General features: G+C 48.2%; 1 protein-coding gene across 3 annotated transcripts in view; it reads right to left on the bottom strand.

Moving 5' to 3' along the window:
- Nucleotides 1–680: 680 nt before the first annotated feature.
- The window catches only part of Cnksr3 (CNKSR family member 3), an 86,612-nt gene continuing 68,882 nt past the window's right edge, over nt 681–18,410 (bottom strand). For 2 of the 3 annotated variants that reach the window (XM_060373277.1, XM_021648890.2), the window contains 6 exons: nt 14,705–14,773; nt 14,120–14,266; nt 9,231–9,355; nt 6,868–7,076; nt 6,338–6,427; nt 681–2,189 (listed from right to left, as the gene is read on the bottom strand). In XM_060373277.1, the coding sequence (XP_060229260.1) occupies nt 1,894–2,189; nt 6,338–6,427; nt 6,868–7,076; nt 9,231–9,355; nt 14,120–14,266; nt 14,705–14,773 (936 nt within the window). In that variant the 3' untranslated portion in view covers nt 681–1,893. The remainder of the gene's footprint in view (nt 2,190–6,337; nt 6,428–6,867; nt 7,077–9,230; nt 9,356–14,119; nt 14,267–14,704; nt 14,774–18,410) is intronic. The other variant, XM_060373279.1, reaches the window with a different exon arrangement.

Below are 18,410 nucleotides of genomic sequence, written 5' to 3'. Positions count from 1 at the left end.
CACAGACAAGAGATCTCCCCACAAAGCATGGCATCAGAGAGACCTCCCTACGAAGCATGGCATCAGAGAGACCTCCCCACTAAGCATGGCATCGGAGCTCTGCACACCCTTAAGCAGTGGGACTATAACACGGAGAACCCTCCTCTGGATCCGGGAATGAAAGCAAGCATGGTGTCTGGGCACAGAGCCAACTCAGGCCAGGAAACCAGCAGGGGCCAGCTCTCCTTGCACGTAGCTCCTTCCTTTCCTCCGCTGGCCCTTTCCTACACTCTGCCTCCATGCTGTGGGATATTTGCCAGATGAATCACCACACAAGCCTCTTCTAGCCCTGTTTGTGGCATCATAGGGGACCCCACACCCAGGATATTAGCTTCTCAAAGACCCCTAGACACTGATGGGAAGATGCCCATATGAACCTAATCACCGTAACAATGTGACCCTCCAATGACACGAAACGAAAGTGGCTGCTGGGTCACTTGACACCACCAGACACATTTAAGAAGGGGGTGGGGCTTACCAAGTCCAGCGATCCCCTTGTGACCTGCATTTCAGGCAGGTCAGTGGACCTGCCTGATCTCCCAGTACTGTGGGAGAGTCTACAGGGCCGGACTACAGTTCTACCTAAGAATACTTGGAAATATTTCCATTTATGTCTGCTTCTTCAGCTCCACTACCACAAATTCATAAAATCCCACAATGCTTGGGAGGATTTATTTCGGCTTTTAATATGAGTGCTCACGCTGGCAATGCCCAGAGTGGTCACTGGTAAATCTGAAAACAACTTTGAATGCTCTTTTTCTTGGGTTTCATATACGGCGCAAAACAGAAATATTTCAATTACATGTGACTAAGAGTAAGAAAAATATACAACTCTATTTAAAACACTTAAATTAACAAGATAGGACTTTTTCATTCTAGCAAAATATTGTACATTCGGTTTAAACAAGAGTTAATATCCAGACACACGTTTTCAAAATACCTGATGCTAATTGAAAATTAGTGCCCATAAGGCTTTTCAACACACTTCTTATTAGCAAAAATGTGTTCACCTGGGAAGGACCGTAGGCTTTTTCCCCTAGAAGACGGACATCAAACATGTCAACGGTACAAACTGACCAATGTTTTGTAATCCTAAACCTTGTCGCTTCATTTTCCTGAATAACACACTTTGGCTCTCAGCAAATCTTACTGCTTCTCTTCCTCAATGAAACAACACATCTCTCTCGAAAAGCACGCACTTCTGTGCATATACCAAGCCCCATCAGAACGTGCTCGCGAGTGTGTGTACCGGCACACCCACATGGAGGCTGTTACAGAAGAGGGGCTAGGCACGTGTAACAGCCGAGCTACAGGTAAGCCCTGCTCCAGAGAGCCTTACACATCACATCGCCCTCTGCAGACACTGCTGCCACAGTTATAAATATGGTCTATAGGCTTAAAAGTCAAAACAGAAGTTTTGCTCCTTCGGCTTTTTCAGATACAGAAGCCGGGCCGCAAACCAACACATCTATGTGACAAAAGCCATTAAACTTAGTCCCCGCTGCCCAAGAAAACGAAAGTGAAAATTTCTGCCAGTTCCTGACATTAATTTGTCTGGCCAACACACACTTTACAGAGCATGTCTCCGTGTTCCCACAATGGGGAGGTGAAAATAAACAGGCTCTGCCGTGTCTGTCCTTCCTTCTGCCTCCACGAGGAGCACCCAAGATCCTCTGGATTCCACGCCCTCTGTCAGACTTCAAAATTCCAGGAACGGCAGCGTACAACCTTAGAAAACAAACTGGAATGGAGTAAGGTCGCCGTGAAGCACTGTCGGTGGAGTCTGGAGCTGCCGTCCACCGAGGAAGAAGGCACTGGCTAGCAGGAGACAGGCAGGAGGCTGGGGGGGCAGCCTCAGTGAGTCAACAGCTTGAGGCGAGTGAGCCAGCTGACCAGCAGTGACGGCTCCCCGGAGGACGCCTTAGCTGACGTGGAGGCCGATTTCTTCCTGGGCCCTTCCTCCTGGAACGGAATGGTGGCGCTGCTGTGCAGATCAGAGTTGATGTAGCACCTGCTCCCTCGTATATAGTCCGCCCCGCGCACCAGGTGCCGCTCAGCCGCGGCTCTGGAGAAGCGCATGGAAGAGGCACTTTCTTCTATGATGGGTGTGATCCGCTCGTTGCTGAAGTACCGGCAGAGGGCGTCTTCCCCTATTTCCAGACAAAGCACAGGAGTGGATCAGAGGGAGAACCCCAGACCTAACACCTCGCTGCAAGTAAACACATCCCCAGCCTTCTGCCCTGCCAATGGCTTGGTCCGCCGCGGCGGTGTTTGCAAAGAGAACCGTGGAGGTTCGCTATCAGTGCTACGGTTCCATCAGAAATTCCAACACTTTTCCACTCATGTACTGTGTCTCCTCAGCAGCTGCACTGGTCTGGGAGCCTGTGCAGACTTTAGGGGGACACTCCTGGCCGGCAGATGCAGCTCACAACGGGTGGTCCTCCGAGGCAACCTGCTCCCCATTCCTGCTGCTACTGATCTGTCAGTCCAACTCCACCACCTCACACTCCCCCACAGATGGAGTCTCTCTGCCGTGCCTCCCCAGCTGTGATGGGCTGAATCCCTTCCATTCCGTCTCCCTTCAGTTGCTTCCATCAGGTATTTTTGTCACACCAACAACAACAAAAAAAGCAACATACACAGAAAATCTGGACCAGAGAAGTGGTGTCATCTCTGACTAGAACTTGCCCTGCGTTTCTTAGGTGTTTGGAACCGGTTTTCAGGAAGAATGTAGAAGAGTCTGGAAACGTGGGCTAGCAAAGTCCCCTAACAGGTGATTTGGGTGGGAGTTCAAAGTGCAGAATGCTGTCGGAAGGTTGATAGCATTCAAGCTCATGAGGAGCGTGTTCGCAACTGCAGACAGTCTTCTGGTCATTAGAAGAGAACCAGAAAAAGCCATGCACTGTGCACTAGGACGATGAGTTCCCAGGAGAATTTCTCAAGGGACATGGACTTCCCCAGTAAAGGCACTCAGGACTGATAAGTGGCACCAGTTCAATCCCTGAAAGCCACCTGGTGGAAGGAAGAGACCAGCTCCTCAAAGCCGTCTTCTGATCGCAACATGAGCTCTTCTACCTATGTACTTACACATGCACATACCCCACACAACTTTAAGAAAGCTAGCTTGCCTCCAAGGCGCCCTAACAGGAAAGGGGCCGCCTAGGGTAATGTTTTTCTAGTACGCAGAGGTTGCTGCAACTGGGGTCCAATCAGGGCAACTGCATACTAAAAGTATGCATTTGAATCATACTGAAGGTATGATTTCCCTTTTGATTTCAGCAGGGGCTGACAGCTAAGAGTCGTCCCTGAATCTCAGAACTCTCTGACAATGCTGGAAGGAACTACGAAGATGTGGCTGACACAGATGCCTTGCGTATGGTAAGGTAGAAATGAGCCTGGGGAAGACAGGGCTGGAAGGCTGTGCAACGTTCCCCAGGGGCTTGCGCTCTTAGTACTGGTGCCCTGGCTGGTGGTTCTGCTTTGAGGGACCATGGGAGCCTTGGGAAGTGGGGCCTGGCTGGCAGAAGGTCATTACTGGTATGCTCTTGAGGGGTACAGCCCAGCTCCAGGTCTATCACCATGAAAACAGTTTCCACCTCCCGCTCCTCCTGCCACACCCAGAGCTGAAACTGTGCCCAATAAACACTTCTCTCTAAAGTTGTTTCTGTCAAGTTTTTCAGTCATGTGACAGGAAGTGGCCATTATATTCAGGCTCCTTTGGCACCCCAAGAGGTAACTCAGTGGTACAGCAGAACTAGCCCCAGAACCTTTTACCTTTATACTTTCATAACTCCACTTAAAATAAGAAACCAGTCAGGGATGTGTCTCTATCCCTGCTTCCGCAGATAGGATAAAATGATCCCTAACGACATTCTGCTCAGTTCAACCATCATCAGAGGCTTCCTCCTGGAGCAGATGGGGACAAATACAGACACCCCCAGCAGACACTGCAGAGAGAGCAGGGGACTTGGAACACCTTAACACTAAGTGCTGTGTCTCCATCAAATCCCTCCCCAGAGCTCAGGGAACTCTACAGAGAGGAAGCTAAAAGCATGTAAGAGCCAGAGGGGACAGAGAACCCCAAGAAAACAAGGTCTTCTAAGTCAACATGAGCAAAGTGAGTATGAACTCAGAAAGATGGAAGCAGCATGAAAAGGTCTACACTGGGTTTACGGCTTCTAGTTTAGTGTTTTTATGGGGTTCCTGAGCGTGCAAATGAATGGCCCTCAGGTTTTTGTGCCTTCTCTTGGGCTCTTTTTAATATTGTTAGTTTCTACTGTTAGGCCAACTTCAAGGGATTGGATTTCTTAATCTTATATTTTATTTTGTTATTCTCACACGTGTGAGGGGTGAATGAATAATGAATGAAACCCTGCCACTAGAATAAAGGTTAACATCTGAATTGTCACTTATACCTGCTGAGAAACAGTAAATCAGTGTTTTTTCAATAGAATGACACTGGCTATAATAACCAGTCCAGGATAGGTCAAATGTTCAGGAACAGTTGACCAACACATAATGGACTCCACAATCTTTTATTTGATTATAGTTTGCTATTGTCTTGCTTTGTTTTTCCATTTTGACTGTGGTTTTATTCTCTTGGTTGTGGAAGGTTTTGTTATTGTACTGGGTTTCTGTTGTTTTGAGAAAGAATTTAAAGTTGGGTGGGTGGGAAGGAGGAGAGGATCTGGAAAAACTCTGGAGAAGGAAAGAATATGATCAAAATATATTTAAATTTAAAAAATGTTTAAAATAATAAAAAATATATATGATAAAACAGCAGAGATTTAAAAAGAAACTTCACTTAAGAGGGAAAGCCAGTATGTAACGGTTCTAACTATCAGAGTTTCTTTGCTAGAAGTAAAGACTTGTTAAATTCAAATGCTTCAGACTGAGAAGGAAACAGCTGTACAAAGGAACTCTCAGATGTGTCCCTGGGTGGCAGACATTGTGATTAAAATTGCTGCTGTTGATCAGGAAGTTCCTAATGAAAGCCTTCTGTCTCCCAGCTCTTCTAACCAAAATCTTTTTACCCTGATATATTCTCACTGCCAGTCTGTACCTTGCTCAAGTCTGAGAAATATCGTCTGCTACTATAAAAAAAAAAAAAGTCATGTACTGTGTATGTCTGTTTACAAAAGTGGCAAATTTGTGGGCCAGCGATTACCTGGGGGCTGAGGAAGGTGGAGTCTGGTGTGGGCACTGCCAGGTACAGATCAATGTATGGGGAGATGGGAATGTTCTGGAATGACACTGTGGTGACTGGTGGGCAATTCCGAATAGGTTAAAACCACTGAGTGTAACACATCCGGAGGGCGAGGGCTCCATCCCAGGACTCTGCTGGTTTATTTCCTAAGCAGCCTGTGCTGAAGCAAGTTCAGCAAGTTCTCCTAAGCCCGGATCCCGCCACTCCACTTCTCCGTGTGTGAAGGAGGGCAGTCTAGATCCACTCTTGGGGATCAGCAGAGAAGATGTAGGTGTTTTAAATCTAAACAAGGCCAGGCCTGCCACCTGCTGCCTGCTGCACACGCTTTACATACGCGTCCTCTGTGCGGTACAAGCATCTGAAACCATAGACTGGCATCCTCTGCTGTGCTGGTCTAATCCAGGTGAACCAAGTACACAGGTGACAAGAGCTACCCAGAGGGTGCCGGGAGTTCCTCACTTGAAGGTTTTCAGCTAATTCTGCTCTTTCTTTCACCGCCCAAAGCCCATCTTAACTTCTCTCTCACCTGTTCTCTGCTTCAACATTACAAAAGTAATGTTATAATTTCCACCCAATGTTGATAATCTGAGCCTATCTGGCCGGCCAGGAACTCACTCTGTAGACCAGGCTAGCCCAAACTCAAGAGATCTGCCTGTCTGTGCCTCCCAAGCATTAGGATTAAAGGCACACACAACAGTGTCCAGCATATAAAAACATTTTAAAATATTTTTTTCGAGATTGGTATAATTAAGTAGTAGCCAATCATGGGGTGAATTAAAAATAATTTTCAGACAGTAAGTATGCTTTAATAATTTAAAGAGGACTTGTCTGTTCATCAACTATGGAGTGTAAAAAAAAAGTCATATTTAAAAAGTGGATCATTGTGTCCAAAGCCCTTTAAAAAGCCACAATGCTGACTAGATTCACAATTGCTAAATAGGAAGATACAGTGTTTCCATCCTGGAGCCAAGCTGTATTGTAGCACCCCTCAGCAGGCCTGAGTGACTAACGACAGGCTTCGGGGATAGAACACCGGAGGCCCGAGTCCACTGATGCCTTCCAACACTTTCGGTTTACTTAGATGAAGCATACCTTTCCTCCCATGGCCTTGACGTCTAGCAAAAGGGTCCACAATCCCCATCCAGCTTCCGTCTGCAGGCATGGACAGAGGCCGGGGTTTTCCTTCAAAGAGACCAGACAGTGAGGCAGGGTTAGGCAGTCCCTCCCTTCTCTTACAGCCTAGGTCCCAACTATGCCCACTCACATAGAAGAAGCGGCAAGCAGTGACAAATTTTAAAATAAGACTATTTTCAAGACCCAGGTTGACAGCAAAAGCAATCAGGATAGTGGCATGCTACCGCAGAGTCCTTGAGGCTCCAACGCCAGAGCTAAAGCTGTAACGTGAGCTCACCCAGCTGGGCTTTGATGCCAGGCAGAGCAATGACTCAACAAGGCTTTGCTTTAGCCAGACGAATAAACGGCTCATGCTTAGAATTTCATTGAGGTTTATGTTTTCCTCAGATCACCTTCAGGGTCTGCCAAGTTCATGCCAGAGTTCCAAATAAGGAAGGGGCGTGGACAAAGTAAAAGGAAACAGCGGGGCAGGAGCACACTGCTCTCACCATAGGACGGCGTCTTCCCTCTCATTTTTGTGGGCAGAACGTTGGTTCCCACCGAATATCCGGGCAGCTGGTCGGAATCTGCAATGGTAAATCTGCGTCTTTGGCTCTCCTGGTCCAGGAAGGAGTTGGGGGACTCAGAGCCCTTGCGCCCTGACCATGGCTGTTTACCCTTGCTGGGTCCTCCATAGGCAAAGCTCCCGTTCTCATCCCTGGAAGACAGCGTGCGGTGGTTAGCTCGCTCACGCAGCTGCTCTCTCGCTGAATAATGAACAACAGGAGCCCGGCTGCCGTGGCGCACACGACTTTCAGCTCCTTTCCACTAGAGCAAAAGCACTGCTTTATTCAACTCGCTGTCTCTTTAAGTACATACAGACCCCCTGCTGAAAAGCCAATGCCATGAGCATGTCAGGTCCGAGCAAACACAGCCTTCTGCCTGTGTACGTCTACATAGAACAAACACACCCCTGAAAACACAGCTCTTGCTTTGCCCGCGTTCTGCCCTATGGGGTGAATCTCCTCGCACAAAAGTACACAGATGACTGTGAGCTACTCTGCCCCCATTTTTCTGGCGCCAAGAGCAGGACCGCTGTCTGGATCCAGCAAAGAGGCTCTTCACGTGCATCAGAATTGTTAGGTTTGAAAATTCTTTCAGCACTCAAAACTAAGTTAATCAGCGGTCCCACCCTAATCTTACCCAAGTTTCACTAGAGCAGAACTCAGTTTTCACCTGAGCCCAGGTTCCCGGGTGAACAACTTCCTCTCTTTGCTCTTGGCAAGCTTTGTGAGGCAATCGGTAGAAGACAGGTGGGCAAACACAGAACAAGGAGGGTCATGAAGCCTGTTTGTTGAGTGGCATCCCCAGAAGAGCCTGCTACCCACATCCCCTCACCTTCTCAGAATCTGTATTCTACGCGTTAAACCCGCCCTATAATCTCTCATGAACAAACTTCCAGGACTCCTCACTTGTTTATCTGAAACCCCTGCCATTTCTCACACTGCAGAGAAGGCGCTCATGGGTGGCCTTTGGGTGTACGCACAGCCGTGTGTATCTCAACTCCCTTCCTTCCTATGTGCATGGCCCCGGTCTTGCCAGTACGCCTGTGATGCTCTCACCGACGCCCAGAGAACACTAGGGCTTGGGGGCTGAAGGGTATGCCCCCTACACTTCCTGATGCAATGACCCACACCTTGACCTGTGAGGTTCTGGGGTCCCCATGTGCTCTGTGCCACGGGACCCTGTGACTCGGGGGAAAGGCCACCTGTTACCAGATGCCTCTGCTCGCCACACCAGAGGTAGATCTCTGTATGCTGTCACTTATCCTGAGTAACAGATGAAGCCACAGGGCAGCTTCCCAGTCCCCAGGCAAGAAACACAGGAGTTACAGATATCTCCGGTAACTAAAGAGAAATGAGCCAGGCACATTCCCTACAACGAAGGCTCTTCCGACGGTGCCTGTGACACAGACGACTTTGCGTTTGTGTTTGACCAGTGAGTGCAACACTGCAGTACTGGAGGAAGTCTGCTTTGTGCCAAGGGGTAAGCTGGCCCCTCATGCAGTGTATTCTGAATAAAAGGACATCCTCTGTCCTTGGCATATGTCAGTGTGGGGCCCACATGGGTAAGCCTGGGTCACACGCCTCCATCACCATGTCCTCCCTCCACTACACCACATCACAGGTGAGACACAAAGCAAGAGCTGGTGACAGGGTCACACACGCCTTGTGCAGACATTTCAAGTCTTATCACATCACAGTTCTTCAGAGTTCCATGGTGTCTGTGTGTGTTTGAGCGTTGAGTCTGTGTATATGTATGTATGGATATGTATGTGTCTCTATGTGTCTGTGTGCTTGTCTGTGTGCCTATATTTGTGTCAATGTACATGTATGATGTGCATGTATGTGTGTGCCTGTACGTATGTATGCCTGTGTATTTGCATATGTGTGTGCATGTATATGTGTGCATGTGTCTATGCCTGGGTTTATGTTTATGTTTGCATTTATGTATGTGTGCGTGTTCATGTATATACATCTCTCTGGGTAAAATCAGGCTACAACTTTAATGACTCACACGAATACTTTTAGCATCTTCTATACAAATGAATTTATCTTGAAGCTCACATAACTTAAGCTACAGGGATCCCCAAACTGGCCCTTCCAAGGCCCCAAAAGCATAGACATAAATTTTTCACAAGAAAGATCCGCTGGCATTCTTTTCTTAAAGGCCCCTTACCAAATGTATAACTTTCAAGCCCCATGAGGTGAGCCCCGGCCCTGAAGCTCCGCACTGCGAGTCAGATCTCCTTATTTAAAGTGACCACGCCACCGTGACCACATGTTCCACCCCGTGAGCCAGGCGAACCTACCGGGGAGAGTAGGGAACAGCAGGAGGGGGAGGAATGTACAGGTCCAGGATGGCTGGCTTCTCCTTCTTCAGGGAGGCATCCATGGTGCTCTCTGGGGACTGGGTCGTGGTGGGCGGCGGTGAGGTCTGCAAGGAGATGAAGGAATAAGAAAACAGAGTTCAGCGTGGAGATTGCTCTTGGTGTACTCTGCCCCCGCCCAACAGAGCCAGGCCCCAAACAAGCAGAGGCAGAGCTCACCTCCACACTCATGGCTGCTAACGGTGCTCAGCGCCTATGCTCCCATGAGGCAAGCAACCCAGAATTGCCTTCAGAACCCCAGAGGTGTAGGAAGCCACCTGAAAACCCATGCCTCAGTTTCCTCCTCCCTCCGTACACCTGACACTAACAGTCCTTCTTGCTGAGAGAAGCACGCAGCTGTGCCCTGCTAATGGCAAGTGTGGCCTTGGGCTCTGGGTGTGAACCTGGCTAGTCTTCTGGTTAGCTGTGTACTGCTGAGGCAGTCTCTCAGCATCTATGTGTCTCAGCTCTAAGACGAGAACCGATGGGAATAAGAACAGTATCCAGCTGGGCGGCTGTGAAACTGAGCTCGCATACATGAAGGGCAGAGGACATGCTGGCTACACAGCAAATGTACAACTCACTCTGCTGAATTTAGCAATGCGTATCCACAGTACAAACACTCATGTACAAGTTGATCTTTAAAATTAAGTCTTTACCTTACCACTAATTACATTACAGACCTTAAGGGACTTACATTTTCACTAAATATTCCAACATGTACATGTTTAGACCCAATCCACGCCTCTCTTACCCTTGTCCTCTTTTACATCTCAAATTCTTGTCATTTCCGTCCCTCTCCCTCCCTGTCAGTCTGCCTCTAACTTTATGGCCACTTAGTATTGCCTGTATGTATGTGGTTGGTGAGGGACCACCTGCTGGAGCCTGGGTAGGTGGCCTGTTGGCGCCCACATCCCTGAAAAAAACTGACTCTCCCTCTCCCAGCAGCCCTCAGTTGCCCACGGCTCATCAGATAGTGCTGAGACTTGATGAGCTGGGAAATCCATGCTGGCTGGCTTGTGCAAGCCTTACACATGAAGAAAGAACTTAAGTTCTAAAACCCCGTACTGAGACCTTCTATCTTACTTCTTCCACCAGCTAACAATGACACTAACCAAACAGGTCCAGTTAGGAAAGGACCAGGTAGGACCTCACAGTGAGTACAGGACCCACTGATGAAGGCCAATAAGTCCACGCGAGACGTTGTGAGGGAAGGAAGCACTCCCTTTTTGACCTCAGGTTGTGATGGATACAACATGAAGGACTCAACAGCTGTTTTGGACAGAACTATGGCCACCAAGAGAATCAGAGTGACAGGTACATTCAGAAGGGACACAATGGCCCCGAGGCATAGAATCTGTCTAATCTTTTAACATAGTATCCCAACCCAAGCCCTAAATTCATTTCAATATGGAATTCACTGACAGTCAATAAATCAATATCTGATCCAGATCCTCAAAATCCTGTGAGCCACAGTATTTTACAGCATTCCCATAACACTTCCCCATCCCCAAATTCCAACAAAAACGATGACTTCTGTTTGTTAGTATACAGCCTTAAAACAGAATGAACTTCTTTCATGGGAAAGGACAACTCTGATGGCATTGAGGAGGATCAGATGACGTCCCTCCCAGGAATGTTGAGGACCCAGGCACATGAACACTGAAGACTGAGGCAGAGAAACGCCCAGGGTCAGGAGCTGAGCAAGCCTACATCTCCTCTACCAGCATTTACACTCTGAAGACAGCCTGGACCATCGCAAGAGCACTCGGTAGCCGAGCTGCAGAGCAGCTTCTGCATCTTCGTGGTGGCTACCTCCCTGGGTCAGGAACAAAATGAAGTGTGTCTGCCCAGCTCCTCCCCTCCAAGCTGCACAGCAGGGAAGAGGAGAATGGAAGTGAGTACTTCCAAAGGCTATGTCCAGACGTCAAGGGATGAGCCAGCCTGTTTATATTTAACTGTCCCGTGATCTGAGCACATCTGTGAGGGTTTTCCTTCCGCCACCTCAGACTGCCATACTCACCGCACCGGCCACCTCATTTTTGCCAAGTACCCCACCATGCTTGAAATCTGCTCCCTCCCCCCCCCACGCTTACCCCAGAGCCTTCTCTAATACTCAACAGCCATAATGATGAAAGTGATGCTTAGGAGACAGAATACCAAAACTCATAGATGATGCATGGCAGAACTGGGGTGTGAACCCACGCAGTGCTCCTTGGGGACTCGAGCAAGGCCTCCTCTCCAAGGCCTCCCAGCTCATCAGTCCTTCATAGGAAGCACCTCATCACACGCTGAGAACTGCCTCAGTTTACACCTGCACCGACACAGTAGCCTCCTACACGATGTTTCTTGTGTCTTGATACTGTCATGAGCTGAACCACGCCCCTTCAAAATTCCTATACTGGGGTCCCGTAACCCCTGACATGGTACCTCAGAAAAACTGTATTTCGACATTACATCTTTAAAGAGGTAATCAAGTTAAAATGAGGAATTAGGGCGTGCTCGGTCCGACCGTATCTGTAAAAGATGAAGACACAGAGGGAGGACCATGTGAAGACAGAGAAAAGGTGGCTATTTCCAAGCCAGAGAATAAGGTCTTAGATGAGCCCAACCCTGCAGTTACCTTGACCTTGAACCCCAATCACTCAGCCTGTAGAACTTTGTTATAGCAACCCTAGCAAACTAACACAGATAAGAATATAAAACCAGGTGTCACCCTGCCACCTGAGGACGAAGTCCATGCCCTCTACCTGGTACCCAACCTCTGCTACTACCTTAGCCCAATGACCAACCCAACTTTATCTGCCATCCTTGGCTCCAGAGGTTTTGAGATATTCTTTGCATGAGAAGCTGTGAGGCCAACCCAGAGCCCTCATGCTGAGATCTCAATCCTCAGATTCTAGAGATATTGGCTGCCAAAAGCCCATAGAAATCCTTCTTAAAAAAAAAGAAAAGAAAAGGCCCTCAGCAGACAAAGCTACTGCTCCTAAGAGGAGCCAGCAGACCCGCAGCTGCCTGATTACCCTGGACCCTCTGTCCCACAGAGCAGGCCACGCCTGGACTAGCCCTTTCTCCATCCACCCCCTCCTTCCTGCCCTCACCTTGGCAAGAGCCACGCCTCTGCCTGAAGGTCATGCATCCCGCTGCGGTGTGGAGCGTTAAAGAGCAGGACTCATAGGACTCATCTGCCAGTGCAGAGCCACCCACCTCCGAGCTGCAGGTGCCCCACTCATCCCCTATGCCCTCCCTGCCCCTCTTCCCCAGCTCTCCACCGTCTAGTCTCGTGTTGACAACACTTGAAACTACCGAGAGAACGGGTGTGAGAGGTCATACATGTGTTAATGGCAATACACGCAAATTTTAAAACGCTGCACTGGGCAGCAAATGTGTATGTAGCTTATGTGTCGATTCTCTTTCGATATCTTTGTATTTGAGTGTTTTCTCTGTATGCACCACATGCATACAGTGACCACAGACACCAGATGAAGGTGCTGGGTCACCGGGATTGGGGCTAAGAGACAGTGTGAGCTGCCTTTTGGGTGCTGGGAATGGAACCTTGGAGCTCTTAATTGCTGAGCCACCTTCCCAGTCCCCTCACTTTCATTTTAAAACCTAAGTTACTTAGGTCATGTGTCCCCCTTGCTCTGCCATCCACCCCGCCCTGCTGACTTCCACTCGGTGGCCCATGCCTGCTGTCTGTACAGAGTGCTCCGATGCACAGCATCGAAGTACTGCCCTTTCACATCAAGGTGCGAAATCAAGTCCCAGGCAGTTCTGCAGACTAAATGTAACCTAAGATTTAAGGACCTCTGTGAGACAAGGTCTCACACTGTAGCCCTGGCTGGGCCAGAACTCATTGTGTAGACGGGGCTGGCCTGGAACTTACAGAGATCCATCCACCTGTCGGTGCTAAGGGAGTGCGCCGCCATATTTGGCTTCAGGGCACTTACAGCGGCTGCAGGTAATAAAACCTGCCTGCAGTGGGTCTGCCTTTTACACAGCAGCGTGGGCCGGTGCTTCCGAACTGCGCCTAACCAATGGTGTGGAGCTAAACTCTCTAACCCCACCTGACCCTCAGCCAAGCACTAAGATCTCCGCAGCCTGGAGCACTAACAGGTTCAAGCTGTTCGTAGGGAACTCGGTGCCGACTGCCACTGCCCCACAACTGAAACACTCCTCCTAGAGGGAAAAGCAGCTCTTAAGAACCAGAAAGTAAACAAAAGTCCAGAAGACCCTCCCCCAACATTACACAGGTGGGGAGGGTGGCTGGGGAAAAGAGACACTGAGGGCTGAGGAAGCTGCCGCCAGTCGCACAGGGAATCCTAAGAATGCAGCTTTGGGGGGCTGTCACTCATGCTGGGGCACTGCCTCTGAGTCACCGTGCTCCAGTCAGGAGACCCCGGAAACCAACTGTCCTATCGCACTCTGCTAGACTTGGGTGGAACGGTTTCTTTGGTTGGCCATGGGGTAAGCAGACACTTGTTCATGCCTTCTCTGAAAAAGCCACAGAACATGTTGAAAACAATTGAGAAGATCTAGGGTGAGCCTTCTGCCTGTGTAATCATGTGCTGTGGCAGTACCAGCCATAGGCAGCACCTGGAACACAGCCCGTGAGGTGGAGGAACTGACCTTTTAATTATTTAAATAGTCACATATGGCAAGTGGTTACCACGTTGTTCAGCAAAGACCTAGAGTTTACATTTTCACGAAAGCAGGACTGGAGAACAATGACTGGCAAACCAGCTCCTAAAACCAGTCGCCTTCAATTAGAACTTTAAAAGAATCACTGACACAGCCCACGCTAGATGACAGTCTAGGATGGTCCCAGATACCTGCACGAGAGGCGGCCTCCACCGCAGGTTCTTCAGGGGCGCAGGGGTGAAGTTGAAGGAGCCGCTGGGCCTCTTCTTCAGCAGCAGCACCACGCCGGTGGGGTTCTCTCTCAGCTTCCTCACCAGGTTTTTCAGCTGCCACCCGACCTTGGGGAGCCATGAAAAGCCAACCATGACCTCAAGGGCATTCGGTTATGAGTGAACAGGGAAATGCAAACACGCTCTTCTCAGCACTACTTCAGTGAAACCACTGGGTGCAAAGCGTAATTCGTTTTTTATTTATTTATACTTTTAGTATGTAGAGATGGCTCGGCCACTAGGAGCATGAGCTGCTCTTGCAGAGAACTGGAGTTCCATTCCCAGCACCCATGTTGGGTAGCTCACAATTGCCTGGAACTACAGTTCTAGATCTGATGCCCCAATCTGGCTTCCACGAACATCTGTACATAGGTACACACGCACACACACGCACACACACGCACACACACGCACACACACGCACACACACGCACACACATGCACACACACGCACACACACGGACAGTTTTAAATCTGAAGATAATTATATCCCAATATCGAACTCACCACAGTCTGTCGGTTCACTTGAATGACTTCATCACCAGCATGAATCTTCTGAGATCTGTCTGCAGGTGACTACACAGAAACAAAAAGACCAGGCTTAGGTGTCTGGCCTCTCCTTCTGCCTCTAGTTCTTTCACTATCAGGTTATAAGTGTGACTTTAATAAGAAAGCATGAGCATGGCTTCAGTAAAAAAAAGAATCTAGGGCCAGGAAGATGGCTCAATAGATAAAGCACTAGCTCAGTAAGAGAGGGACCTAAGGTCAGGTGCCCAGGGGCTCGGTGAAGCTGGACATGGTTGGGGGTGTGTTCTGTGCTCCTATAGTAAGACAAGGGCAGAGACAGGACTCTGCAAGCTCCCAGGCCAGCTATCCTGGCTACTCAGTGGCAAACAACAGACTCTGTCTCAAAGGTTGAAGGCAAGGACTGTCACTCAAAGTTGTCCTCTGACCACCATGTACACATTCACTGTGACATGTGCATACACACAGAAATACACAAACACACATATGTGTGTGTGTGTGTGTGTGTGTATATATACACACATATATATAAGCACACTGGTATATATACACAAATGCACACCACAGACCCATATCATACACATACATATACAAACACACATGTGTATACAATATACACATCATATACACAGAAAGATTTAAAAAAAGAAAAAGTAGGGCTGGACAGTTAATGTCTCAGTGGTTAAGAGCACTGGCTGCCTTCCAGAGAACCCAGGTTCCATTCCCAGGCCTCACAACTGTCTGTAACTCCAGTTCCAAAGAAACTGGCACCTTCACACAGACATACATGCAGGAAAGACAGCAATGCACATAAAGCAAAAATAAATCTTTTTTTAAAAATGTACACTTTGTCCTTCCTGCATTATGCACTCTTATTACTTTACAACAACAAAAGACCATAAAAGGACGTAAGAAGCCAAATGTAGCTACAACAGCATTTTTGTTTAAGTGGACAAAAACTCCTTCTGTTTAAAATGTATCACATGATGGAGAGGAAAAGACAAACCTTTGGTTTCTAATTAAACATTATCTAGGTCAGAGTATTTAATTTTGTAACGTATGTGAGTGGGTGAAACTTCAATTTACAGTTATCTGAAGGCAAAATAGCACCTTTGAACATGAGGACGGGCAACAAAACTCACAGCACACTTGCTGGATTTTTCTCACTCAGCTGCTGTGATAGGTCCAACAGGAAATTAGCAGGCAGCATTAAACTGTGGAAACGCTGCCTCCGGTTTATCAGGGCTCAGCTGAAAGCTCAGGTAACTATGCCGGATATTTTCAAAAACATCCCAGATGTTGCCATAACAACCAGCAGTACCTCACCCCAGACTAGCAACCAGCCCAACACAGGGACGAAGACACCAACCCAGAGGCTCTTGCTCTTCAGCCGCTTTTTAAAAATGAATGTTCCTCTCTGCAGCAGGGTGTCGGACTCCTGAAGTCAAGTGTGACCCTGCTGACCTCACAGTTAAGCTAACCCTCATTAGTGCCATGTGCCTGACCTTCATGAGCTGAAGCTCCATCTGAGGCAAGCTTCATTTTATAAGCAACGACCCCAAGTCCAGGAAGCCCTGTTCACAGACACACAATCTTAAAATACAGCAACGGCTGTCCTCAGCCGACTTCCTTCTGAAGGATCCTCGTGCCTTTGTTTCTCAAATGTCCCATCAAGTGATTCAGCGCTGGTTTTGGCAGAACACTGATAAAAGAGCCCGATGCCAAAATGTTCCCCAGGTCAGGAGCTCTTGCCCATCTTCACTGTGAGCTGGACTACAGAAAAGCGACGCCTGTTGCCGTGTGCCCTAGGAAAGATGACCTGATGGACAATGGCCCCACTCTTCTGAAGTACAACCAGTTCCCACCTCCTCTAAGGGGAGGAGGCTGGGCAACAGAGAGGGCTCTTCAGGCTCTTGAATAAGATCGAGACATCTAAAAAGAAGTCGGATAGAGAGCACCATGGAAAGATGTGTGGGGCCTGACTGCTCAGGTCACTCTGAAAACACGCAGGGTGTTGCTAAGAAGGGCCTGTGGCTTCATTTCTGCCTGGACGCCGGGGTGAAAGCACAAAGACTTAGAAACGCAGTGGGTGATCTCTGCCCGCCACTGCTCGCCTTCATCTGGAGATCTTCTGTGAAATTACAGTTACCCCTGTTGACAGCTGAAGACCTGGCCTGCGGCGGGCATGTCCTACTGCCAACCAAATGCACAACATCCAGTATCCTGAGCGTAAGGCACCCAGCTATGCCCTTGAGAAGGGAGATCATAGCGACTCCTCAGCCACCTCGTCAAGACTTAGCCCTGGTCTGGCACCATCCAGACCCTTAATAAATGCATGCTGAACGACTAAAGCAACGGACAATATTTTAAGTAGATTGCCATGTGGAATTAAATGAGCTTCTGGGTTTTTTCCCCTTAGTCTTTAACATAGTGGCTTCCCCCCAGTCCTGGATGGGAACACCGAAACAGACTAGATGCAGAGACTGTAGGTCTGTCTCCCAGCTTTATGATTCCATTAGGAACTTGGGAAAGATACGTCATTACTCATACCTGACATTTCATTTGATTCAAAGGCAGCATTGCTTAGTCTCCCACTCAACCCTCATCTTTAAACAAAAGGGGACAGAAGAGGAGAGAAACACACAAGCACATTTATCAAAGAGTTGCATGGCTTCCAGAAAACCTGGGAGAATCGGGAACGGCCCAAGTCTCATCAAGCCCGATGGCACAATCACCAAAGTACAAGACTTTACACCTTTATTCTTTAAAGACTGAAATGATCATCATCCTCTGAGTCTCTCCATCCCTAAAACAATGTATGAGGCGGTACTTGAGTCTGTCCTTGTCCTGGTTGTGGGGGACTACACCAATTCAATAGGAATAAGTGGGGCAAATTATATAAAGGATTGTGTTTGATTCCACTGGAAGTAAGCCCCGATGAAAAGCAAAGCTGCCCGTGGCTAGAGAGATGGCTCAGAGGTTACGAGCACTGACTACTGCAGTGGACTCTGATCTACTTCCCAGCACTCACATCAGGTGGCTCACAACCACCTCTAACTCCAGTTCCAGGGCTGTGACTCCTCTGGCACCTGTAGGCACCTGAACTCCTGTGGTACATACACTCTCATGTAGGCACTCTTCATCAACTCATTTAAAGATCCCTTTATCTCCAACAGGGAATACTTAAAAGACACATCACCTTCCACTTACTTTTCTATCAGTGGTACAAGACTGATTTAAAATTTACTCATTACCTCAAGTGATGCCATCAAAGCTCATGCCATCAACCTTCCTCAAAAGGCCAAATATGAAACTTAACATTACACACACATTTTTCATTACACCAAGTTAAAAGAAAAAGAAAAAAAAAAAGACCGACAAATCTCCCCCTATATTTTGGAATTACTCCCTCCTCTCATGTCTCAGACACACGCTTCTTTTACACAAGCATATGAAGTTTGCTAAAATAGTCCTACTTGATGCCAGTGTCATTCAAAAGCCAGCCACAGCTCAGGCTGCAAGACAAATACATTTACCTCATTCTACTTTTCTCAAATTCGAAATGTTGGATGGGATAATAAGTAATCCCAAGGTTGGAGAGATGGCTCAGTGGGTTCACCTGGCCCCTGAGTTCCGATCTCCAGCACCCAGATAAAAAGCTAGGCACAGTGACACACTCCTATAATCC

The sequence above is a fragment of the Meriones unguiculatus genome, chromosome 20, assembly GCF_030254825.1.
Source record: "Meriones unguiculatus strain TT.TT164.6M chromosome 20, Bangor_MerUng_6.1, whole genome shotgun sequence".
In the NCBI taxonomy this organism is placed as follows: Eukaryota; Metazoa; Chordata; class Mammalia; order Rodentia; family Muridae; genus Meriones; species Meriones unguiculatus.
This window is presented reverse-complemented; position numbering and strand designations above follow the sequence as displayed.